We start from the raw sequence: 27547 nt of genomic DNA, 5'->3' as shown, positions 1-27547 counted from the left end.
AATATCATGTGTTAAGATTTAATAATAATAATAATCATAATAATATTTCAAAAACAATGAGAGAGAGTGCATTATACACAAGATCTGGTACTCAGTGCTTTTTATTGGCCGTTTTCTCTGTGCCAGTGTATTTGGGTAGTGGTAAGTGGATAAAAAACCCAGCTGGGACATTTCTCCAAGGAGGGAAGGAGAGAGGTTAGGCAGGAGGTTCAGAATCGGACAAACGTGGCATCAATCTGCCGGACAGAAGGAAGAGCCAGCATGATTTTGCGCCGGTACTGAGGATCCTTCTGCAGGGGGTTTCTCTCCAGATATACAGTTTCCAAATTCTTGGCTCCCTTCAGCTCATCCAGGTCACTCCAACTCTCAATGAGATTATCATTCATCTGTGAAGCACACACACGAACACTCCCAGCAAAGCTTCATTAGTGAGAACATAACCCAGACATACACTGCTCATGAGGAGTCACCCGTTACCGAGAACCAGGGGGCAGTTAGGCTGTGCGGTTACCAGCCTGGTAGAATCTGCTTGGTCCTGCTTTGAGCAGGGGATTGGACTAGATGACCTCCTGAGGTCTCTTCCAACCCTAATATTCTATAATTCTATTAATCTAGCTAGAAAGAATGATACCATATGAGCTTCCTCAATGTGAAGCCTTGCTGAGCCTTCTCTGTTCCCTACTCCAAGCACAGTTATTCTTCAGCAATATCTACCACAACACCCGCCCCCTGGTAATGTGTAACCAGAATTCAACTCAACAGGTTTTAACGTACCATGGAAATGCCACCTATTGGCTCTCTCGTCTACAGAGCATCACAGGAATGTCTTACTCACTGCAAACCCCACTCCCTCGTGACTTGTCCTTCAGCACATTGCTGCAGTTTTGGCCTCAAGGATAGCTTCACAGGTTCCCCTTTAATATTGTTCCCCTAAAGCCAGCCCCTGCCTGACAAGGCAAAGCTTGAGCTCTCCAGTCTAAGGGCACCATCCTCTCCTAGGCAGGACATAAGGGTGGAAATGCTGTGAGCCTTGCTTCAGCAGGTTTCCTCTCGTGTCTCCATTGGGAGGCAGTCTGACTCTCACAGAAGAGGCTGCATGGTTCAAGCTATAAACCTAAGGCCTGCTCAGATCTCAATGCCATCTACAACAGAGGCCTCATACCCCCCCACTGCAACCAAATCCCCACAGGGCTAACTGTGGTCTCTTGACAGCTTGGCTCCTTCAAACGCTGCTGCCCAAAATACACCCACTGGAAGGCAGGGTGGCTTCCATAGCACAGAGACTCCATGCATGTCACTGTAGACAGTATGCAGCAGCTGGCAGTACTTTGAACCACAGTTGGCAAGGGGGAGGGATGCAAACACACCATTCGGTGTTATTAACATTCTGTCCCACATTTAGATCCTGGCCGAATTCCAGTGGGGGTGTCAGAGGAAAGGAGGAGCATACTATGCAGCCACAATTCCCCTACCCCAGATGTGAAAGCTTCAGCTCTCTTTTGCTCCTACAAGCAGAGCTTGGAGGTTCAGAAGAAGTTACAGCAGCAGCAATATCTTTACTCTCAAAATAAGGGACCAGACCTCTTTCAGCACACTGCACCCCACTCACATCATGCAACCAAGGCAAGCAGCACTGAACTCCTAACTTCCCCAAAATTGCAGTTGTGAAGTGGAAAGCAGTGTCTTTCCTTGAAGTGCCTACTTCCCACCACCCCAGGGAAAGACAGCTGCTCTAACAACAGGGGCCATGTGTCACCAAAGGATCGTCGTGGGGTTAAGACACTGCATTGGGCCTCTGGAAATCACTTCTCAGCTCTGCCAGAGAGTCTCTGTGTGACCTCAGATAAGTCAATCTGTTGGTGCCTCAATCGCCCCTGCCCCCATCCATAACATGGGAGTCATTTTTCCCTACTCAGAAGGGTGATAGAGAGGCATTCATATACTATTGTGCCAGGAGCCATATAAATACCTAGTTAGAGTAGGACAAACTATCTGCAACATTCCTGGACTTAACAAGTGATACTACATCTGTGCTTACTTTAATACCCTTTATTTAGGGCACGGAATAGGGTCAGAAGGATGCATACAGCATTTAGGAACTGGAACCCTGTAATTACCGGTAATTAAAAATAATTCTTTAAGGTGGGCTTCATGAAACTGTAACTAGAGTAGGAGCAACACTGATGTGCTTTGAAGAGAATTTTGCCCAGTTCTCTCCATTAGGAGGGATATAGGGCCAAGTTAAAAGAGTATTAAATGGGAAAGCTGGAGGCTCAGATGGGGAAGGGAGTTAGAGATCAGGAGCAGACCTTTACCAATGCACTGCTCTCCATTTCAGTAATGGCCTCTTCATGAAGTCAAAGTCCTATAGAATTAGGTTGCTCCCTTTCCTTCCTGAGCTGGAGCAACTTCTTCTTCTGGGAGCAAAACGCTTTGTAAATTTCTCCATTTGGTTCAAAGGGGAAAGTCTAGTAATTTGAAAAGAATCGCACCACATTCTGCACACACAAGCTAATCTGTACTGTCTCACTTTGAGGACTGTAGTAGGCCACACTTCATAGGATGCCTGAGCTCCTTGGTGTATAAAGGCAGTTCATTCTGGCATGAGTAGGCCCAGATGGGAACCACAAAACTGACTAATACGGCCTCTGAAAGGTTATATTCAAGGGTTGGAAAAGCACCGTCCAAGAAGCCTCTATACTGGATTCTAGCTTAATTTCATGTCCAGCTACTTCCCAGTCCTGCAGCCAAAGCCTCCATCCAAGGGTTCAGATACTGAAAAGTTCCAAATGATGAAAACGTGAAACAGAAAAATATGGCTTCTATTTATTAAGCACTAGAAGAGCAAGTGCTGACACACCCTAACTGAACATAGCAAGAAACATTGTACACTATGGGGGCTGGAGCACTGAGATTCCAGGTGGATATCTACTCCTCTGTTCAAACTTTGTTCCCTTCCTGACAGAAACTGCAGAAACAAAATGCAGGCCTTAGCCATCCAGGATGCCACCAACCAGAGCCAGCTCAGTATTATGATCTGGCTAGCAGGAGTGGAAACACCCAGAGGACAGCTGAATTTTTCCCGAATGGTTATAAGGAACTGACCAGACTGCCTCTGCTCTAAAACTGCTTTTAAACGCTTTGGCTCACCTCTGCAACAAAATGCATTATATCTACTTCTATTACACAGCCATACTGTAACTTACAGAAAAGCTAGCAGTACAAAAATGGGGAAGGCAGAGCTCTATACTTCAAAGCCATCATGATTAGGGCTATAGCCCGAGCACAGTGGCAAGATCAGTATTCTAAGGAGACAGGCACCTGACATAATTAAGGGCCTGCTATCACTAAAAACCTGTAAAATGAATGAACTGTGATGACTTTTCTCATAATCCCTCCCCCCATGCAGACAGGTAAGGAGAAGAAGGGCTTACAACCTTGTCTCCAGAACAAAGGGAACACTTGAAAAAAAAAAACTCAGTCCACATCAGCTCTAATGAGCACGGTAGCTGGAATCTAAGAGATGTACGACTCACAATTTTAAACCCTCCCCACCACACCCAGTCAAGGAGAAGGATTTCTTTCAGTATGTATCTATTTCAGCAAGGCCTGCACTTACCCAGAATTCCTGCAGCTCTGTTAGATGGCTGACATTTTCAATCTTTTTGATCCTATTGGATGCAATGTCCAGCATTGTAAGTTTGTTCTGAAACAAGCAAATGAAAACTTTAGCTTGGATTTCCTCATCTCCTCCTCTACCCCACTCTGAATCCCAGAGCTGAAAATTCTGAGAAGCACTAGTAACACCACTGCCAGCTGGCTATATTGTTAGCTAGCAAAAAATACAATTGGCTAATTAGTCACTAATTAGTATTGTCCTATACTCCTACCCAGGATTATAAAACTTCTGAATATGAGAAAAAATACATTCAGTGCAAGGAAAACTCTCACTGCTTAACTACAGCAGAGAAGATAGTTTTTAAATCAAGACAGCTTGCCAACCTCCCTGAAACAACTGAAAACAATTACTAGCTGGCCAGTAATTGCTGACGAACCAATTGCTCCTGAGCAGTGAGCTTTCCTTGTAATATTTTAAGGTTAATAATCAGACATTCCAACAAGAAGTTTTGGAATCTACAAAAAATCTGATTAAAAGAACTCTAAGGCGGCAGGTTTAAAGACAGGAATTCTATGCATTAGGAAGCCCAAGAGTTTTAGAAAATATATCTCTGCATATGCAGGAGATCAGCTAAATTACTCTGATTCCTCTGATCTCCAGGGGTGCCTCACAATGCCACCTATTGGTAAAAGGGCGTGGAAACATCACTGGCTTTTCCGTAAGGGCAATCCAAGGCAGAAATACAGAAAGTTGGACGGATTTAAAAGAGAAAGATGGCATGGTTTGCCTCTTCTGACCCATGACAACTCACTTAGTCATTTCTGGTGCCTGTGTAAGAGAAACTCATGGCTACCTATTACAGATCCAATTCATCTTTCAACTCAGGAGTTTAGCAGCAGAGATAATCAGCAGAAGTGTTGTTAGGCCTCCCTGTGCTAGTTCGCAGTCAAATTGTTACATTAACTGCTTCAAGACTCCATCTACCTGGTACCATTTGACAGTCCACTCCAGACTGACTAGAAACATGCACGTTCCCAGCAGAAGAGGAGGCGGCTCATGTTTTGTTTTGTTGTTTTAGGTACAATAGATAAAGAACGTATACGGTTTTCCGATAAGTTCAACTTTCTTTGGGTAACTTAAGGAAAAGCAGGAACTTCCCAGCAACACCAATGTAAGACGAACCCAGCCATCCTGGGAAGTATTGTGAGGCCAGCCCTGACAACTTCTTAAAGAAAGCTAATGAGACACTCACATTGTTCTCCAGTCCCTCTATGACTTCTATGCCGTTGTGGCTAAGGTACAGCTCACGCAGATTCACCAGGTTCTGCAGACCCTCGATCTTGGTCAGCCGGTTGCTCTGAAATTGTACAGGAGGCAGTGAAAGTCCAGCCCAAAGGAATGAACCCAGAGTGAACTCTTACACAAGAAAGAATTTCAAGAACATTTCTACAGAGCACAGATCATTTAGATAGAAATAAAGTGCATGGGAAGGAAGGACTTTGCATGTTACAGAGGAAGGAACTGCACAACGCTGTACTTGATGGATCTGGGACATTCAGTTACTTTAAAACTTTTGTAACCAACTCACAAGAGTCCCTTCAAACCTGGCAGGATCTCAGATTCTCTCCCTACTTATGACAGCTGCAACCCTGAAGGCCTTTTCTGTTTAGTCTCTTTAGAAGACCAGGCAAGGACTTCAACAGCACTCATTTTATATTGCTCTTTTATGAGCTGGGGAAGAGGCTGACGTAGCAATTATAAACAGACTCCCAAATACATCTGTTATGTGCTTACTGTGTCTGTCATACATGCGAAGTTTTTATTGGCAGTGAAACACTGTGTGTACTAATGTCTGATTGTTATACCCCCTGCTGGAACTTGCCAGGCTACTATACTGGTGTGCAGGGGAAAAGAGATTGTTTCTCTGACCCAGACTGAGGTGTCATTAGAGGAGGTTTTGGAACAAACTGATAAATTAAACAGTAATAAGTCACCAGGACCAGATGATAATCACCCAACAGTTCTGAAGGAACTCAAATGTGAAATTGCAGAACTACTAATTGGGATATGTAATTTATCATTTGAATCGGCTTCTGTACCAGATGATTGGAGGATAGCTATTGTGACACAAATTTTTTAAAAAGGTTCCAGATGCAATCCCAGCAATTACAGGCCAGTAAGCCTAACTTCAGTGCCGGACAAACTGGTTGAAACGAAAGTAAACAGAATTATCAGACACATAGATGAACGTGATTTGTTGGGGAAGAGTCAACATGGTTTTTGTAAAGGGAAATCCTGCCTTACCAATCTACTAGAATTCTTTGAGGGGGTCAACAAGCACGTGGACAAGAGGGAAAACCAGTAGATATAGTGTACTTAGATTTTCAGAAAGCCTTGACAAGGTCCCTCACCAAAGGCTCTTAAACAAAGTAAGCTGTCATGGGATAAGAGGGATGGCCCTCATAGATAACTGGTTAAAAGATAGGAAACAAAGGGTAGGTATAAATGGTCAGTTTTCAGAATGGGGAGAGGTAAATAGTGGTGTCCCCCAGGGGTCTGTACTGGGACCAGAATTGTTCAATATATTCATAAATAAGGCTAAGTTTTTGTCATGGATATTTTTAGTAAAAGTCATGGACAGGTCACAGGATATAAATAAAAAATCACGGAAGCCCGCAACCTGTCCCGGGCTTTCACAAAAAATATCCCTGACAAAAGGGTAAGTGGGTTCAGCACCCACTGCTGCTGGGGTCCCTGGTGCCGCCCCCCTCCCTGCCGTGGCTGGGCAGCTGTGGGGAGTCCCCCGCCATGGCTGGGCAGCTGCAGGGTCCCCCCACCAAGGTGGGGGCTGGGAGCTGCGGGAGTAGGGCTGGCTGGGAGCGCCAGCCCCCAGGCCAAAAATGTCACAGAGGTCAACAGAAGTCACGTTCCGTGACAAAATCATAGTCTTATTCATAAATTATCTGGAAAAAGAGGTAAACAGTGAGGTGGCAAAATTTGCAGATGATACAAAACTACTCAAGATAGTTAAGCCCTAAGCGGACTGTAAAGAGTTACAAAGGGATGGGTGACTGAGCAACAAAATAGCAGATGAAATTCAATGTTGATAAATGCAAAGTAATGCAAATTGGAAAACAATCTCAACTATATATACACAAAATGATGGGGTCTATATTAGCTGTTACCACTCAAGAAAGAGATCTTGGAGTCATTGTGGCTAGTTCTCTGAAAACATCCACTCAATGTGCAGCGGCAGTCAAAAAAGCAAACAGAATGTGGGGAATCATTAGGAAAGGGATAGATCAGGGGTAGGCAACCTATGGCACGTGTGCCGAACGCGGCACGCGAGCTGATTTTCAGTGGCACTCAGTGGCCACCGGTCCGAGGGGGCTCTGCATTTTAATTTAAATTTTAAATGAAGCTTCTTAAACATTTTAAAAACCTTATTTATTTTACATACAACAATAGCTTAGTTATATATTATAGACTTATAGAAAGAGACCTTCTAAAAAGGTTAAAATGTATTACTGGCACGCGAAACCTTAAATCAGAGTGAATAAATGAAGACACGGCACATCACTTCTGAAAGGTTGCCGACCCCTGGGATAGATAATAAGACAGAAAATATCATATTGCCTCTATATAAATACAAGGTACGCCCACATCTTGAATACTGCGCGCAGATATGGTTGCCCCATCTCAAAAAAGATATAGTGGAATTAGAAAAGGTACAGAAAAGGACAACAAAAATGATTAGGGGTATGGAACGGCTGCCGTATGAGCAGAGATTAATAAGATTGGGACTTCTCATCTTGGAAGAGAGATGACTAAGGGGGGATATGATTGAGGTCTATAAAATCATGACTGGTGTGGAGAAAGTAAATAAGGAAGTGTTATTTACTCCTCCTCATAACACAAGAACTAGGGGTCACCAAATGAAATTAATAGGCAGCAGGTTTAAAACAAACAAAAGGAAATAATTCTTCACACAATGCACAGTCAGTCTTGTGAAACTCTTTGCCAGAGGATATTGTGAAGGCGAAGACATTAACAAGGTTAAAAAAGAATTAGATAAGTTCATGGAGGATAGGTCCATCAATGGCTATGAGCCAGGATGGGCAGGGATGGTGTCCCTAGCCTCTGTTTGCCAGGAGCTGGGAAATGGGCGACAGAGGATGAATCACTCGATGATTACCTGTTCTGTTCATTCCCTCTGGGGCACCTGGGCAGCAGCCACTGTCAGAAGACAGGATACTGGGCTAGATGGACCATTGGTCTGATCTAGTATGGCCATTCTTATAGTCAAATGTTTTTTATACTTTTATTAGTTCTGCATGTTAAAAGTGAGACACTTGGTATCAGGGCAAAAAGGATAAATCCCCTCATTTAGCACAGCCTTGGGGAGATTTCTTCTTTTCCACTGCTGCAGCAAGAGGAAAGCATCCTCTGGGGACTGCTGCTGTAAGGTCAACCCCAGGGCTTAATTTGTGCTAGGGCTTGCCAAGGCTGAGCCTGTAGGGTTGGCAGTTCATAACCCTGGCACTTCTGGGATTCCCATGTCAGTTATGACAGTAAAAAAAAATGGCTTGAGCCCTGGCACCTCTTTCATTACAATTACTAGAAGTTAGTAAACGTATTTCAGCCAAGGAAGCAGAAATATTTCTTTCTTCCTCCCCTCAACCAATGTAGAACTAGACACCCATTTGATGCACTTATAAAGTGCTTGCAGTTCCATTTTCAAAGGGCATGAAACAAAATACCGAGCACAGAGAATGTCAGTCTTAAAAAAAATTTAGCTGAAGAAACAGTGCAGATCTGCTGATTCAGGCTGAGTCATGCTTTAAATTGAGCTGTGGTTTACATGTTCCCTTGTCAAGGTGAAATGAGGAGCCCAGGGAGGATCAATACCTGTATACTGAGCACTGTCAAGTTTGTCAGTGCATCCAAGTTCTGGAGCTTGGTGATTTTGTTCTTTCCCAGGAATAGGCTGTCCAGGTTAGTCAGTGTGTCAGTATTCTCAATTGCCTGTAAAATGACCAAAGGAGGCAGTGTTACTGCTCTGGGCACTACTCCCAGCCTTAGGTGCCACCACCAGACTCGTTTAAAGAGAGTGTTCAGATGGTGGGAGCACAGCAAGCAAACCTAGATCTCCTGATCAAATTAAGCATTCTGTCCTTCTGGAGCTATGAGTGCTAAAATGACTATTCATATTCAGATTAGAACTTATGCCATACCATCCAGATGTTTTTCCACCTGGAGTTTTGAAAGCAAGCAATCTTAGATGTTAGAGATGTTCCCACAGCGGTTCTCAAACTTCATTGCACCACGACCCCCTTCTGATAACAAAATTACTACATGACCCCGCCCCCAGGGGAAAGGGGGAGAAAGGAGGTGGCTGGAGCCCGGGGGTGGAGCTTGGGCTTCAGCTTCAGCCGTGGGTCCCAGCAAGTCTAATGCTAGGCTTGGCGACACCATTAAAATGGGATCGCAACCCACTTTGGGGCCTGGACACACAATTTGAGAACTGCTGTGTTAGTGAATCTGGCATCCCTAACTAGGGGGAAAGGAAAGGGGAGTCAGTCTATGGAAAGATCCAATTTTTCTGGTGGAGTTCACATTACTCTTTATAATCCTCAAAGAAATTTAATAGTCTGATGAGCAATTCCCTAGAAGGCAGAAGCCATTATCCCACGTCACCCAGAACGAATAGTGAGCTGAATCCATTTAGAAAACTCCCTCTTAACATAATAAATAACTTCAGAAGACAAACACATTACAGCCAACCCAACTGAATGAGAATGGAAGTTACTGTGCTTGGCAGATACATTGGACTTGTTTTTAAAAAGGCTTCTGAGGATGGAAGCATTTTCAATATTACAAACACCACGTTCCATCCATTGAGATTAACTATTGCATTCATCCACAGCTGTGCTGCTGAGAATCACAACCCCGAATGATTCTGCAACACCTAGTTCACATGAGCTGGGGCCTGCCTTGGGGGGAGGGGGGGGCAGGAGCAGCACAAATGCCAGCATGCTTTCATGGAATGAATCCAGGAGTGGGAGCTAGGAACTCCTGAGTCTTAATCCTGACTCTGCCATTGTGATGTGTGGCCTGAGGCAAGTCATTCAGCCTCTGTATCTCAGTTTCCCTATTAAATAAGGAGAATAATGCTTTTTAGTTTCACAGGGATGTTTAGTTCATAATGAGACAGTGTTTTGAAGATGGAAATGCTATACATGTGCCAAATATTACTATTAGTACATGTGCCATTCTAGTTTAAGAACCGAACTGCTTGGAGTGAAGGGGGTGGGGGGAAGAATGAGGAGATTTCCCTCTGGATGATCAAAAGAACTGTATTGTTTCCAAAAAGAGATGTGTCCAGCCCTCCTTACCAGAGAAAGTATCAGAGGGCAGTGTGAAAGGGGGGATCCCAGAGACTCCCATAAAGAAAAGGAAACACAGGCAAGCTTAAAAAAAAAAAAAAAATAGGGAACTTCAGCACATAAATAATTGAAGAAATTTTCTTTTCCTTCTCCCGGAGCCTCAAAGGCATATAATATTGATCAGACAAGCCATATACAACAACTTATAATGGACTCTAAAGTAGCTCAGAAAAATATTCGAACAAGAGTGTTGTAATTGAAAAGGCTTTTCGGTGTCTGCCATGTAGCCATCAACAGACGGGGGAGAAACTTGCAGCTAATACCACCTCTGATACAACCAGCTGATACCCCCTCACTGGCAACTCCTGATGTGGTAATGGGGAAGAAAATGCTTAGAGTTCTGGGGATATGTAAGGAGAAGAAAATGGGTGGGGAGGAAGAGGACGGATCTCTCTCCTTAAAGCAATGAGAGTCAACGAGATGCTTATTTTAGTGAGACTATTATAGAATAAGTGCAGAGGGGGGACATAAGAGGTAGGTCATCAGTTAAACATCTGTTTGATAATTGGTTTAGTCCAGCCTGGGGGGGGGGGGGGGGGGGGAGCAAGAAAATTTACCAGAACAGGCACAAAATAAATTTACTTGCCCGTGCTTATCATGACACCACCAATCAGAGAATTAGCAGCATTTTACCTACCCATCACAAAGAAGAATTACTTGACATCAAGTGAGAGAATTTTGCAAGGCAACTGACCCTTGGCTGCAAATTCCAGTGCTCTTGCCATTCATTCTAATGCACCCTCTGTCAAGAAGCCAGAAAAGTCCCGAGCATCAAAATATTGATATGACCTTGTTAAAGATTGAAATTTCAAAGGTCCTTTCTTATGTCTTCACCCTACAGATTTATCTCCAGGTATCTGTCCAGCTGTAAAGCACAAGGCACAAGTTACACTGCAGAAGAGAGCTACAGATATCAAAGGTTTTTATTGCCCACAAACCCAACAGGGACAGGAGCTATTTCCTTGCGTCTGCCTGGAAGTGCACTCCTCTCATCATTGCGCTGCAGCAACCAGCCACTTAGGATAGGGCCACTTTGAGAAGTCAGAATACGATCAGTCTACAAGGATAGGTACCATGTTTCTAATTTTTTTTTTCATTAAAATAAGCTTTAGAGGTTACATAATCTGATGTGACCTATCTCCACATACCTTTCAGTCCTTTACCATGGAGGACAATGCACCTAAATTTGTACTTATTTATTTTTAAGCTGTTGGAAGAGATTGTCTGGGTAGACCCTATCTGCAGCAATACAGTATAAGAACATAACTGGATCCTCTCGGTCTCTCTCTACCTTGGAATGATTCAAATTGCCTCACGTACCCATAGATGTGGGATAGAAGCTAGTCCACTGAATTCAGTTTGCTGGATTCCTGCCTGTCTCTCCAGGCCACCTATGGAGATCCTATTGCCCTGTTTATGCAAAGTCCAAGATTCCCAATCATTTAACTGGCTGCAGCCCCAAAACTGCAGTGTTATTCCCCACAGCAGTTTCATTTCACAAGTAATACTTCCCTCTGTTGGGGAGAAATGGATGGGGCTCTCTTTTAGCTGTGAAGGGAAATCTATTGACTCTATAATGCAAGCAAAGTGCTCCTCCCCCTCAGCCTAAAAAAAAAGGCCGACCACGGGGAAGGGGAAGGAATTGCACCTGGGGTCCATGAAGAGAAACGTGCTCCCAGGTGGTTATGATAAAAAAAAAAAAAAAAAAAAACTTCAAGAACTCTCTCCCCACCTCAGATGCTTTCCTTCTTTTCTTGTTATCGCCCTCAGCACAACAGCTGGTTTACCAAAGAAGCTGAGTTAAAGGGATACCGTCAACTTAGAAATCACCATTCAGACTGACATTTTTCTACCTACTATTGTTACAAGCATTCCCTAAGTTTCCTATCTTGAAAGAGATTAGGGAAGCATTTCTCTCTATTTCACATTATTTATCTTGAGCATTTGACAGCATTTTATGTATAGTCAGCTTCAGTATTTCCCATGTTCCCTTTTTTGTGTGGATCTCACACCCAGCAACAGCAAGAGAACACACAATTGGCAGGGGTATGTAGTATCTGAAACCACTCCTTCATCTTCTTGAAGTTGACCAAGTCCCTAAGGTCAGGAGAACCACATGGGTGAAAACAAATGATAGAAAGGAAAAGTCAGTTGTAGGATAGGAGATGTACAGGCATTTTAGGCTATAAGTGAAGTAAAATAACTAATTCTTACTATAGGTTAGCAACACCTGCATGAAGCAGCATAAACCAGAAGTGAAAAAACAGATCTAAGCTTAACAGATTTCAATACTCAAACATGTATACCTGAACACAGTGCCTTGGTCAAAAAAGATGAAAGGAAACTGAAGACACATTGGACATCTGAGTCCCTCTCCACAACCAACACATGACTTCGGTGGGAGGCTGGCTTCCCCTGCTGTATTCCTGTGAGACAGCTTTGATTCTTGTATCAAAAGTGTTACTGCCTAAGTTATTGGCAAGCTCATGGCATTATTCCAGTATGATTACATTGTTACAAGAACCTGAGTATTTTCAAGACAGAAATCAGCTTTTTTCTTATGATGCCCATGATCTTCTTTTCCTAGGGTGCACTGTCCCTTTATGGAACAAAAAGAACAGGAGTACTTGTGGCATATATACATATACATATACATACATACACACACACACACACACACACACACACACACATACAGAGAGCATGAAAAGGTGGGAGTTGTCTTACCAACTCTGAGAGGCCAATTAAGTAAGAGAAAAAAAAACTTTTGAAGTGATAATCAAGATAGCCCAGTACAGACAGTTTGATAAGAAGTGTGAATCTACTGAAACATTGAATCTATCTCCCCATGTAAGTATTCTCACACTTCTTATCAAACTGTCTGCACTGGGCTATCTTGATTATCACTTCAAAAGTTTTTTTTTCTCTTACTTAATTGGCCTCTCAGAGTTGGTAAGACAACTCCCACCTTTTCATGCTCTCTGTATGTGTGTGTGTGTGTGTATATATATATATATATATATATATATATATATATCCTCAATATATGTTCCATTCTATGCATCCAAAGAAGTGGGCTGTAGCTCACGAAAGCTTATGCTCAAATAAATTGGTTAGTCTCTAAGATGCCACAAGTACTCCTGTTCTTTTTGCGGATACAGACTAATATGGCTGCTACTCTGAAACCTGTCATTATGGAACAAAGTGAGTCACTGCAAGTAACATTTTCAGAAGTGCACAGCGCATCTAAATCCTAATTTAAAAAGTCATTGACACACTAAGTCAACAGAATGTAGGCTCCTAAGTGACATCTGAAAATAGAACTCTGGGTAAAATTTTCAAAAGCCTACAAGAAATAAAATGGACCATTTCAGTTATGCCTAATCAGTTCTATATAAGAGCTAAAGTAATCACAGAGTAAAAAGTCCCAATCAAAGGAAAGCAGCATGGCTGGATTGTCTCTGATAGTTCAACTAGAACAGAGCTTTCCAGTCTCCAAGATGTATGCAGAACAAGACAGAAGAGAGGAGCAGCTGCTCCCTTTCTAGGCTGGTTTCTGACCTCATCTCTAGAGACGGGACTGGTCAGCATCCAAATGAGTGACTGTGCAAGGAAGAGGACTTGGAAAAGACTAAGCCATACCCTACCACTCCAGATCTTGCATAGCAGATATTACAGGTACTCCCTTTTTCTCCAAAAATATGTGTATTCCTTCTATCTGCTCCTTCCACATTTCTATGCGACACGACTGGGTTGTCTCAGTTGTATCTAGCCAGCTATTACTGGATCCCCATCTACTTTCACCACAGAGTAGATGTTAATTTTGCTACTACTATACATTTTGCAGTCGTGCCTACCCGGATTCGATTGGATCCCAGCTCTAACATCTGTAATTGCTGTAAGTTGCTCAGGTTCTCAATTTTGCTGATTTTATTGTTGACCAGGAAGAGTTTTTTAAGCTGGGTGAGCCGGTCTAGTCCTTCAATGTGTCGCAGCAAGTTAAAAGAGATATCCAGGATCCTGCCATAAGCAAAGCAAACAAAGACCTCGTCAATCCAAGGCAAAAGCGAAGGGAGACCATAGAAAGGGTACTTGCATACGTGGGGGGGAAAAGGATCTAAAGCAAATTTCCATTTTGTTAGCACACTGAGCTATAGGGAGTCAGAAAAGGCATTTGTTTACCATACAGGAAATTAAATACATGCTTAAAACAGGGTTTGAAGAAACAAACAAAGAATTGGCACTACTGTTACATCACCATCTGAACCCAACCCAACACTGGCACTTCGGCCTCCAATTTTAAAAGTGCTATTACAACATCCCTTTCCCAACCCAGCATGTCCCTATGGAAATTCCCTCTGAAAAGCACCAGATCAAAACCTCCCTTAAGCACTAGACAGTTACTACTAGTGGAGGCGTTTGTGTACTCAGTCTAAACTAAGCTGAATTTCAGTATCCCCAACAATTTATCACCTCTTGCAAGGCCTCGTGTCCTCTAGCCAGGAGGACAGTATACAGAATTCAGCTGCTTGGAGGAGGAAGGATGAGTTTGTGGTTAGGACACTGGACTGGGATTCAGTTCCCTGCTATAGACGTCCACTGTGACCTTGAGCGAGTCACTGTATAATGGGGATAACAATACTCTCTTTCTGCTACCTTTTGTCTGCCTTGCTAAGTTAGACTGGAAGCTCTTCAGGGCAGGAACTGTGTTTGTACAGTGCCCTGCACAAAGGGGCTCTGATCTCACTCATGGCCAGTAGCTGCTTTTATAATGCAAACGCTAGTTACAGTGGTCACCACAGAACAGGGGGGAGGGATAGCTCAGTGGTTTGAGCATTGGTCTGCTAAACCCAGGGTTGTGAGTTCAATCCTTGAGGGGGCCACTTAGGGATCTGGGGCAAAATCAGTACTTGGTCCTGCTAGTGAAGGCAGGGGGCTGGACTTAATGACCTTTCAAGGTCCCTTCCAGTTCTAGGAGATAAAATATAAATTAATGGAGATATCCTAACAATGGGAGGCTACACTCCTCTTCTCTGGGGTAGAAGTCCATTGCCGCCATGCAGCACTCCAGCCACACATCTCCAGTACATTTAATTTTTGTCCCTAATTGCCTCCAGAGTAATTAAACCAGTTTACAGCAAGACCTAAATCCCAATGAAGAACACAAGACATTGTGTATGTAGCACCCATGTGAATCTCCACAAGAAAAGTCTACAAGCAGAGAGTGCCGCTAATGTAATTAAGGTTTGGGGGGTTTTTTTGTTTGTTTGTTTGTTTTTTTTAATGCCTAATGATACATTTTGCTTGACAACCACTTTATAGAAAGCCTGCAGACTGGCAGCCTCATTTACTACATCACCATGCAGTCCTGGTCATTCCCTCCTTGCTGGATACTCACTCAAGGTCTGTCAGGGCCTCTAAGTTCTCAATCTTCCGAATCTGATTGTCGTAGAGATCCAGTTCTCTGAGTGTCTGCAGCTGTTCCAGGTTCTCGATGCACTTAACCAAATTCTGACGCAGACACAGAGTCTGAGTATTGGGGATAAGTTAAAAAAAAGCCACAACAAAGTGAGAAAAACCTCATGAGAAAAAAAAAAATGCATCTGAAAAAGACAATATGCACCCTTTCTTTGGAGTTACCATCAGACTCCATTTTATAGTTCACCCCCATTACCATGAGAAGAAGGAAATGTCGATCCAGTTTCTTTAAGGACAAGAAAAGCACAGCCATGCCAGGTATAGGATGAGGAAGGAGCACATAGAACTGATGCTGTGGCTAGCCCATTAACTAAAGGCCCAATTCAAGTCAATAGGAATTTAGTCATGGACTTCAAGGATTGCAGGTTTCAGCCCAAAGGGAGTCATGTTCTAGAAGCAGGGAGGGACCTCGTTCCCATTATCTTGTTGAAAGGATTCTGCTATGCCACAGACTTGCAAAGTAAGGACAGGCCATTCTAGCTGAAAGGATGGACCATCACACAGGAAGAATCCTTGCAATGCTGAAAAAAGCAATACAGTCAATACATTTTTCTACAGAATTTTGCTTCTCTAGTTTTGTTAATAGCAGTCCTGCTGGAGCTAGTTACACTTCAAATTAGGGTTCAGCATCACAGTTTGCTGGTCCAAAGACCAAAGAACTTACTTCCAACTGACTAGTCTCTCAACAAAGGCATATTTTATGTTTCAGCCTATCATAGAGTATACTATAGTCTCAAAATGCACAACAGTGATTTTCAGAAAGCCCTCAAAAGTTATTGTTATGGCAGATGTCACCAGGTCACACTGTTAAAAGTCTTCCAAGTTGATCGCGTGCAAGCAAATTTTTAGTCTTGGAAGAAATGCTTCTAATGGTGTTAGGTTTTGGTTGTGCAAGTTTATGTGTAGAGGCAGCTTTGGGAAGAGAGGGAGTTGTGGAAGCAGCAGGAGAGATTGCTCTCTGCCTCGGTGTCAATTGAAGCAGAGTTTGTGTTGAGCTGAGATTCCTGAAAGAAGGGAGTTGCCTGCACCTCTGTTCCAGGATGGTGTGTAGGTATAAATAAAGCAAGTTACACTTTGAATAAACCTAGATTCCACGTCACTGATTTCTCCTCCACTGGGAAGCAGACTTACAAGACCCTGACATCTGCTACTGCTTGGCAGAGAGGCAGGGACATTCTTCATAGCCACACATCTTAAAAGGTTATTGCTCATTAGAATCTCTGCTGGTTCCCAGCTAGAGAAAGACTCATCATACTGGCTGACTTACAGATAAATGACATAAGATTCGCAGCTCCTAGAGTTGCTTGTACCTTGATGCTCACCATTCCTTCTGAGTCTCACCTTCACTTTCTTGAGCACTTCAAATCCCTCGATCTTTCCAATTCGGAAATGATTCAGGTCAACATCCTGAAAGAGAAAAGACTCTGACTCATCCGCTGGCTGTTTAGGGTTGAAGGTTTGTTTCATGATAGTGTCTTCCAAGTCCAGAGTGCAAATGCTGCTTGTGCCTTGCCTTGAAAGGGAGACTGTAGGTTCATAGAATATATAGACCTCAATATGACCCCTTCTTCTTAAAAAGCTTGCAAAACTCTGGTCTTGCAGGCAGCTGTGCGGCATTAAGTATGAGGGGGAGCTTGGGTTTGTTGCCCAAGATGGCATGTCTGCCTACAGCTGAAAAAGTCTGAACTAGAGAATATTTTAGTGATTATAGCAACCTGCATGTGTTTGGTTCATTTAACAGAAGGGAAGTTTTTTGGATGAGTTTTGATCTTATGAAGATAAAGTGCTAATTCTATTGGCTAGAGCTAGGTACTGCACAGGATTCCCATACATACCTTTCTAGTGTTACCTCAATCCTAACTAGAGCATCCTTTGCTATTCCTGTCCTGGGCCTCTGCCGGCAGAGATTGCCAACTGTGTCTAATTATTTGGTGGTTTTGTGACTTCAGATGTGAATAGGTGAACAGCTAATACATTTACCATCTGTGCTGCCTAGTCCCCGCTCTTCAGTTTTTGCCAGAGAAACATACAAACAAAATGTAAATACAACACCTGCCAAAGTTCAGCAAATTTCTCTGTAAACAGTCTCTCACAATTCATTTATCTGACAGGCTGAGTGGATAACTTCCTATGTGTGCTGACAGAATAAAGTTTTGCAACAGCAAGGAGATCTTTAAAGACAGTCTAACAAATGCTTACAACCTGTTGCTTGATGTTTATATTGTCTCTGCTTTAAAATGACTCCACACTTGTCCTAATATCCCAAGTTGTTACAAAAAAATCCAAGCTATTGATTTAAAAAGTACATCTTTGCTTCTGATTGTAAAACTCAAATTCAATTTTGAGGAGATCTGGACAGCCAACACTTCCGGAAGAATTATTCCTCTTGTCCAAGATTCAAATACTTTCTCACAGAACTAGTCATCCTTTGCCTACCTTTCCTTCTTTAAATAAGTCCGATATGAATGCAACCAGCATTACCTCAGCTTCCGGGTCCAGGTTAATTGTCTCCATATCGACTGGTGTCTCTGCTTCTCCTGCAGCAGAATGAGAACATACAGTATAAACTCACATTATACATCAACTGATGGAAAGGCTGCAGTGCTTCTCCACTGGGCGGAGAGGTGTGGGAGTGAATGCTCTTTAGGCAATCTAGGAAGGTGAGAAATATACTGCTTTGAGTCTTTGCTGCACTGGACAGAAGCTGCAGCTACATGAATGTCAACACTGTCCATCTAATTGAGAATGCAAACGTCACTAACAACAGAATTTCGTACTTTGATGCATAGTGCAGAAAATAATTATAATTCTCCAGCCTAGCTCTAGTAAAGCTGGTAAATGCTGCTGGCTCAACACCCAGGTATGATGGGGGTTTCTGGTTGAAGTAGTGACTAATACCAGGATGCCAGGTTTTAGCAGGACTGTTGATTTTTCAGCTACCCTGACATTTAGCTTATTTACTCCTGCACATTCTCCATCTTCCCTTGTGAACAGTCACAGTTGCTGAAATAACTGCTCTCCTCAGATAACCCAGTACAATGTTCCCAGGGGAAAAACTAGCACACACAGGTTGTCTGGCAGAAACACATTGACCTGCATGTTCAACTACCTGAAGAATTCCACCCTTAGTGGAATACTGAAAGCATATGTTACTGGTTTGCATGCCTTCTTGAATAGGCATAAAATCAGCAGTGACCACAACTTGTAGCCATCTGACGTGAAACAAGCTTGTGGTTTGGGAGCCGTTCTGAGTAGCATCACAAAAAACTCGGCCACAACTGACACCAATCAGTATGCTGGTTGGCAGCCTCAGCAGATGCCAAAGGATGAATTATCCTGTGATCCTTCCAGGCAATCCCTTCTTGTTTGGGTTGAAACACCTTAGTAGAAGCATGCTCTGCCACTGCCAAAGCTGTACACATTCTGTGGATGACAAGAGTAAAAAAGGCTGCCAAACTGCCAACAGCCTCAGCCCAAACAAATTACGCTGCAACGAACAGCCCAACTGAATTTACAGCCAGCCAACTACAGAACTGCAGGGCAAGACTGTAACAACAATTATTTGAGATCTCACTTGAAACTAACACATTCTCCTTGTATTAAGAAGTATAAAGAGCCTGTTGCCGGGCCTAAGGTACAAGAGGCCACTCCACTGTATCTCCACAATTCTCCAATGACAACATTGCCAAAGCGATACAGCTGGTAGATCATTGTGATTAACAAACGCTAGTATTATTCAAAACCTTACTGTGCTTTGTTCCATGACAAGCTCCCTCAGGATCACCTCGGTACTGACCGTTCACATGTACTTTCTTTGGCGGCAATGAATTAATACAATACTACTTTAACTGGTGAGCCCCGATTGGAAGGCTCGACATAAGTGCACTAAACAGACATTAATAAAAAACCCCAAAAATCCCCGTACTGTCACCATTTGACATTGGGTAAAATAAGCCACAGACAGGTTAGATGGTTTATCCAAGGTCACACGCAAATTCTGTGTCAGAGCCAGGAATGGAAACCACATCTGACTCCCAGTCTTGTGCTTAAATCAATAAGGTAATGGAACCTCTTAATGACAAAGTCTGCCCTTCCCAGAACACTCTACATACTTGTATATGCTATGCTAACACCATGAGTATAAATAAAGATTTCATTGGGAAGAACATGGCTGCCCACCTGATTTCACTACTCATACATAATTCATGTTATCCCAAACAAGTGCCAATAAAACTTGTCACCACACAAGCATTTATTTTATGGCAGGGGTTCTCAACCTTTTTCTTGTTGAGGCCCCCCTCAACATGCTAATAAAACATCAGGGCGGGGGGGGGGGGGGAGAAGAGACGTGTGGGTCTCTGAGCCAGGGTGTGTGGGGGAAACCTTGGGCATAGGCATAGTTTTACTTCTATTTTTTTTTTTTGGGGGGGGGGGCAAGAGATGGTGGGGCTCAAGCCAGGTCTGCAAAGCGGGGTCCAGGGAGGGAGCACTACCTCCACCCCGACTCACTCAGGAGGCCACTCAGCCTGTCTGGGCTATGGGGGGATGCAATCAAAAAAATATAATTCAAAGGGGGGACTCAGTTCAAAAAATTTGAAAATCGCTTAGGATGCAGGGAGGGGGTAGCTGGGGCTGTGTGCAGGCAGGGAAGTAGCTTAGGGTGCAGGCAGGAGGTAGCTAGGGCTGTGTACAGGTGGGGCGGGCTCCCAGTGCTGCTCCTGGCTTGGGGGGCTTGAAGGAGGGGGTGCTGGCATCAGCCCTGTGCCCAGCTTGGGGGGGGGTGGGGAGGGGGGAAGAAGGGAACACTGGCTTCAGCCCCGTGCCACTCCTGGCTTGGAGGTGACGCCGGCTTCACCCCCGCGCCACTCCCGGCTTGAGGGAGGCTGTGGGGGGGGTGCCAGCTTCAGCCCTTCGACACTTCCGGCTTTGGGGGAGGGGGGGAGAGGGGGCGCCGGCTTCAGCTCTGTGACGTTCCCGGGTTGGGGGGGAGTGTAGGAGGGCGCTGGCTTCAGCCCTGCAATGCTCCCAGCTTGGGGGGAGTGTAGGGGGGCGCTAGCTTCAGCCCCGCAACGCTCCCGGCTTGGGGAGGTGGGGGGAGGGAAGGGGGGCACCAGCTTCAGCCCCGCAACACTCCAGGTTTCAGCACTGGGGCTTGGGGCACCGGGTTTCAGCACTGGGGCTCTGCGGCCCCCCTGAAAGGGCTCACGGACCACTAGGGGGTCACAGACCCCCAGTTGAGAACTGCTGGTTTATGGCACGTTAGAGACAATCTTTAGAATTCCTAAATCTTACTTAGATTTGGGATTAACACGTTTAATATGTTAAACATATTCCTGTATGTTCTGTATCTATCTGCTTGCAAAGCTGGGTTGCCTTAGTTACTTTAAGTCATGCTATTTAAAGCAATCCAGCTTTAGAGTCAGAGCAAGAGTTATCAATACATAAATAAGCCAGCTCAAATGTTTCAAGAGTAGTTTTTTAAAGGAGACAGCAAGAAACCCTCTCATTCCCTCCTCCTTCTACTCTCCTCGCCCACACGCATTCATCCCCGTTGTAGTTACAGCAAAGAAGCTGTACACGACCTACTTTCCCATGGGTTTAGAGACACAGAGTGGGCTGGAAGAACCACTGTACCACTGGAGAAGTTGGGGGACTTTTCCCTTTTCTATTTGTGGCAGCTAAAATTATAAATAAAGACAGATTGTGGATTTATTTATTTATTTATCTGACACTCTTCTAACAGGGTTGGTATTTTTTAAACAGTCCAGGCAGACAGTCCTAAGGTGCCAAATAAATATAAATAGTGATGATGATAACTATGAAATACACGTGTGAATATATATCAAGTATAACAACCTACAGACATGCAATTTAAAACCAAATATACAAAAGTCAGGAAATGTAAAATAGTTAAGATTTACATAGCAATGCTGACTCCCCCCCCCCCCATTCTATATCCTACATATTAAGATGGATTACACATTTAATAGTCTCATCAGACAGATCTATATATGTGCAACACAGGTGACATAACATTGCTATAGGAACCTTAAAATGTATTTCGACTCTGCAAAGTAAGTAATAAAAACAGTACTAACAGATCTACTTCCTATTGGTAGTCTGTCTGTAATCTTCTTATTTCTCTAACAAAAATAATTTTTTACTGCTCTTTACTCCTGTTAGCACTTTATATCCAATACTGGCTCCTGCATTATCACCAGAACTATTATGTTCTGATTGCAGAATCTTTTGATATCTGTGGTGGTACTGGAGCCAGAAAGAACCCTGCTTGATTTTCAGAATCAATGCACTAGATAGAAAAATAACAGGTTTTTACTTGTAAACTGCGTAAAAGTGATATAGCATCACTAACAGGCATCAAACACATAATCCTATACTGGTATTTTTACAGTCATTGCTAAGAGTAGAACTGCACTTTAACTCGTGTATTAAAATATGTTAATATTGGTTTAGCACAATTTTTTTATATATATATTTAACTGTGTTTTCTGAGGAAAAAATAAAAAAACCTCCAACACAACTGAGTTTTTGTGCAACTTCACTGATTGCAAGGTACAAAACTCTACAGAGTCCATATGTAGTTTTTTTCTGTAAGATTGAGTTCCACATTACAAAACTACTGGTTTATGTAAGTCCATAGTACCACAGGCACTTGTAATTACAAGCATAACTGCACTTTTCTTTAACTGCAAATGCATGAAAAAATATTAGATTACTTATAACTATGTTATTTAAAAACACATATGCTATTCCTTAGAGAACTGATTGCATGTGAAATTTGAAATCTCAGCTGTTTGAGCTATTCATGTTTAAGTTTACCTTTCAGTTGTGTAACTCAAACTGGTTGGCTGGATTTAACTATAAATATTTCAACCAAGGCAGAGAATAGGTATTTTTATTTTTTAACTGATAGCTTTGGATGGAAAGATGAAATCTAGATGGAAACATTAAATAAGCTTCCAATTTATACTGTCCATCCAATCTAAACTTTGTCTCCTTTGTTCTGCAATGGAAATATACTGTTTGATATATACTGTTTATTAACTGTGTAATAAAGATGTCCAAAGAAACAAACACATAAAATCTAGTCCCAGGATACAATTAAGCTATGTCAGTTCTATATACAATCATAATGTACTGTGTTGGTAGAAGAATTTTATGAAAGATTGATCTATTTGGCATTATCAAATATGTTGATTATAAAAGTAGGGCTTCTGATTTATGGTTTTAACCAATAAATACTGATAAACCACTCCCGATACTACAAAAAAAATATCAGTGTTTATCCAATTAAAACTAGAAATACACTGGAAATGGTTACTTATATCTACAGGTTTGTCTACATGTGGACTATAGGGGTGTGATTTTTAACAAGCACTAAAGTGTTGCAAGTATTACAGCAGGGATAGTCAATTATTTTTTATCAAGGTCCAAATTTCTTGGTCAAGGTCCAGACCGCCACCTAGCTCCTCTCCCCTAACCCTCTGATTGCTCCCCCCCTACAAGCTCCTTGATTGTTTGCCAGCTCCCTGCCTGCTCTGCCAGGAGAGTAAGGTGACCTTATTTCCCTAAACTGAAAACAGGAAGCAAGGGGCTGGCCTGAGCCACCTGGCATTCCCACTCCCAAGTTCCTCTGTGCCCCGAATTGAGCCAAGTAGCAGAGATGGGTAAGAGGAATGGTTATGGACTGGGATCTGGGCAGCAAAGCAGTGTGTGACTGTGTGTGAGTACTTTTGAGCTTGGAGCCAGGTGAAGCTGTTGGACTATGATCTCGCTAGTGGTGCAATGCCTTTTTGGGGGCTGGGATAGCAGAGGGGCAGGAAGGAGGCTCCGGATAGTGGGAGTAGAGTGACCAGATGTCCCAATTTTATAGGGACAGTCCTTATATTCGGGGCTTTTACTTATATAGGTACTTATTACCCCCCACCCACTGTCCTGATTTTTCACACTTTCTATCTGGTCACCCTAAGTGGGAGGACCCAAGGAGACTCCAGATAGCAGCCCTGGTGAGATGGGGGGAAGCCGGGATGTGGTGGAAGCAGGTGACTGGAGGCAGACTGGGGAGGGAAAGAGACCGGTTGGGTGGGGGACTCGGAGCAGGGGAGGAGCTGGAGAGGGCTCCGGGGACTGGGGAGGACATAAGGCCATGGTGGAGGCTCCAGAGACCACTCAGGGTAAGGGGGCAAAAGGCCAGGGTGGGGACTCCAGGAACTGTTTGGGAGCAGGGGGCACGAGATGGGGGCTTCCGGGGACTATTTGGAGCACAAGTATGGCTCCGCTTGGCTCTAGCTCAGCTTCAGCTTGCACACAGAGGCAACATGTAGCTGTGGCTAGTGGAGGGGGGCACAAATGAAAGTTTCTGGGGGTCACATCCCCCCCATTTCTCAAGACACCCAAAAGCAAGGAGGCAGTACTTCCCTGGCAGCAGGACTCTCCATGTGTGTCCGTGCAGTGCAGGGGGGGAGCATGGCGGCTGGCTAAGCTCCTCCCCCCTAGGTCCACCCATGGGGCTGCATTGCCTGTCACCTGCAGATGGTCTGCAAAGCAGGCAGCAGTGCTGAAACTCCAGCAGCAGGCAAGGCGAAACAGCCCCATGTGGGCGGGAAGGGAGGAGCTCAGCCAGCTCCCCTGCTCCCTACCTGCACTGCACCAACACAGGGAGAGTGCAGCTGCCAGGGGGAGTGCTGTCTCCTCGCTTCTGGGCATACCCTCCAGGGGCATCCGGAACAATCTGGGGGGGTACGTGACCCCGCCAGCCCCACCATGCGTTGCCTCTACCCCCGTGGTCCACTGTAAAGCATCTGGCCGCCTGGATTTGGACTGCGGTCCGCCTATTGCCTACCCCTGCGTTACAGTATGTCCTTCTGTAATTAATAATGTATAATATATGTAACATTACACATATACAAAGCCCCCAAACCCTGCAATTTTTGGACATACATAAAACTCAAAGATCACTAAAAAACCCCTGCAAATAATTAATAAACCCCTAAAAACAAAAGCCCTAATTATAAGGTGCTGAAGATTTATGTAAATTGTACAGCAGTTCCCATATGTACTTTTTACAGCAAGTAATGCAGAGTTATAGTATATTGGAATGGATCCTTGAATGGGTCATGGGATTTTAAACTTTCCTAGTATCAAAGGGGTAGCCGTGTTAGTCTGGATCTGTAAAAGCAGCAGAGTCCTGTGGCACCTTATAGACTAACAAACGTATAGGAGCATGAGCTTTCGTGGGTGAATACCACTACATGCATTCGAAGAAGTGAGTATTCACCCACGAAAGCTCATGCTCCTATACGTTTGTTAGTCTATAAGGTGCCACAGGACTCTGCTGCTTTTACAGATCCAGACTAACACGGCTACCCTTTTAATACTTGACACCATGCAAGGCACTGCATTTAGCCGTATGAAGTAAACTTTCCTAGTAATTTGCTATTTTGACCTGAGTATACCTTTGCAAATTTTAAGGGGTAATATTAAGATTGGGTGGTCTCTATAACTAGTGATGTGTTAGTCAGAGAGGAAGGATTATATGGCAATGGAAAACTGGCTGGAACCCCTACTTTTTAGAAAAGCATGTGTAGAATTTCTACCAAAAAAAGTGTAACTGTGTTTCTGAGTATTATCTGGACCTCACTGAAACACTTCAGACTGTAACTCTTTCTTGACAAAGTTTTTATTGGAGAATTTCCCTCCTTTTTTAAAAAAAAGTAAGTCCCAAAAGTTTAAATGATGTTGGCATATGAGATCTGCATAAAGGGATCTGCTTTGACAGATCTTAAATGGACTGCTAAAGAAGACCTACTCTCCTGCAGGCCCATCGGGACAACTAAAGCCTCTAAGCACTATTACAAACAATAATAAAGGTGCTAGTTTTGAGCTAAGAGGATTCAAGAGAGGAGCAAAAATAGGACTTTAAAATGAACAATGCCTACAACCTCTCCACAGTAAAAAGTAATAATGAAGTACATCAGAAAAATCCTATTCTCTTTGATACTATAAACTCTTTGAAGATTTCTTTTAAAGTCAAATATGTTTGCAGATAAATAAAAACAAAGATACTACAAAGGACCAGAATTAAAGTGAATCTCAAAATATAGATCCATAGGGCAGATGTAATTAATTAACTAAAATATAATACATGATCAGAGTAACTGCAAAATTGAGAATGGTACAAACATTTTATTACGCATTGCATTAAAAAGTCCATCCTTAAAATGACGATTAGTCTCGATTAGGTACCTGTTAAGTTCTCCCCATTCTGCTCATCTCTCAGGCTCTGCTGACTGAGGTCTGTTACTATGCAACCTGCTTGCTTCTTCCCTTCATCATCTCCTGACTCTTCTGACTCTACCCGCCTGTCAACTGAGCAAGATACATAACAGCAGGGTTAGGCTACTTTCAGAAAACAGCAGCAGTAAGCAGGTACAATAACCAAGAGTCATATAAACCACTATGAGGTTAGTAGAGAGCCTAAATTTACTAAATTAAAGGTTTAGTCTTAAATAAAAGTCCTCTTACCCCTTGTTTTTACTTTGATTTTTGAAGCACTTTTTCCTCCCTTCACATCTTCCTAAATCAACAATCTGGGAAGAAGACTGGAGGAAAAAGGAAATTTCTTAGATCAATGGAGTGCAAATCCAAAGATTAAGGTGATGGAATTAGAACTGTGACATTTAAAGATCATTTACAATGCTGATATTTTACAGACCAATATCACTGATGCCAGGTACTATAGTGGTAAAGGTTTCAAAAATGCCTGCAGACCAACCATTCCCTGTTGCAACCGACAAGGCCACCTCATCGCCCCAGCAACAACTCATGAGATCAGTTCATAATTTCATTACATGCCTTCTTCAATTCAGTGTAGAGCAAAGGCCTCTTGAGCACTGAGATTCATCTTGCTCAAAGGTTTGGACAGAACTTTATGTAACTGTGAATGACCTTAAATATGACATTATCCCATGCGGGGGGGAGGGGAGCAGGGGAAAGATGATTCAATCATGGTTACAAATAAGCTGTATTTCTATAGCACCTTTCATTTGATGATCAAAAGACACTGTACAGTGATTAATTAGCCTCACAACACTCCCCATTTTACTAATAGCTTAGGTGATTCACAAAAAGGTCAAGCAACTTCACCAAGAACACCCAGATCCAGAGGTGGAATAGGACCCAGTCCCCTTGCAAATCCCATATTTTAACCACTACACTATGCTCATCTCCAGTCCGCAAGTGCAGGATCCCCAAATCCTTAACAAGTTTAGCCCTAACTACTCCCAGTAGGAAACTAACACAAAGTACTTCTTCAAACCCCATCGCTCAAACCTGCTTCGGAATAGCTCTCCCCTTCGGCACCCCAGCCGTTCCCCTCTTGCCAGTCCAAAGCTCGGCCTGGCCCCACCTGCCCCCCGCTGCCAGCACCCCGGCAACAAGCCCTCCGCTCTCTGGGCACCATCACCCCCGGCAGACCCTGCCCCTCCAGCCAGCCGTCCCCGCAGGCCCAACCCTGCTACCCCCCTCCCTGCCCAGCCCGGGTCACTCCGCTTCGGGCCCCGGGACTCAAGCCCAGCCCGACCGCACCCGGCAGGGAAGCTGGCCTGATGTCCCGAGCATCGCTCCAGACCCCGGCTCCCCCGCCATTCCCAGCCTGGGCTGTCACCTCAGGCACGGTCACGCCGCTGCCCAGGGCCGGCCCGAGCCCCCCGCCATCAGCTGCCTCCTTCCCGCCCGGCCCCGCTCGCCCCACGGGCTCCCCGCCCCCCATCGGCCCCCGGCCCTCGCCCCCCTTCGCCGGCTGCCCCGGGGGCCCAGCCCCGTCTCGCCCCCGGCTGCTGCGAGCAAGCGAACGGGCGAGACCTGGGGCTCGGCACCCCCAGACACGGCCGGGCTCTCACCCTCCATCATCTCCTGCAGCGGCCCTTCTCCTCTCTCCGCCGCCATGTCGCTTTTCCTGCCTCCCACCCACTCCCCGTCGCAG

General features: G+C 44.0%; 1 protein-coding gene across 4 annotated transcripts; it reads right to left on the bottom strand.

Annotated features, from left to right (window-relative positions):
- PPP1R7 (protein phosphatase 1 regulatory subunit 7) lies at nt 1-27547 on the bottom strand. 4 transcript variants are annotated; one of them, XM_065410476.1, is made up of 11 exons: nt 27465-27547; nt 26089-26165; nt 25810-25932; nt 18025-18080; nt 16885-16950; nt 15464-15594; nt 13923-14085; nt 8528-8644; nt 4872-4976; nt 3620-3706; nt 1-386 (listed from the first exon to the last, which is right to left on the bottom strand). In XM_065410476.1, exons 4-11 carry the CDS (start codon nt 18055-18057, stop codon nt 210-212), a joined length of 879 nt encoding a protein of 292 aa, XP_065266548.1. In that variant the 5' UTR covers nt 18058-18080; nt 25810-25932; nt 26089-26165; nt 27465-27547; the 3' UTR covers nt 1-209. The 4 variants fall into 4 exon arrangements, with proteins under 4 accessions (XP_065266548.1, XP_065266545.1, XP_065266546.1 ...); XM_065410473.1 differs by lacking the exon at nt 26089-26165 and having other exon boundaries at nt 27465-27545; XM_065410474.1 differs by lacking the exons at nt 4872-4976; nt 26089-26165 and having other exon boundaries at nt 27465-27545.

This window comes from Emys orbicularis, chromosome 9 (genome assembly GCF_028017835.1).
Source record: "Emys orbicularis isolate rEmyOrb1 chromosome 9, rEmyOrb1.hap1, whole genome shotgun sequence".
NCBI lineage: Eukaryota > Metazoa > Chordata > Testudines > Emydidae > Emys > Emys orbicularis.
This window is presented reverse-complemented; position numbering and strand designations above follow the sequence as displayed.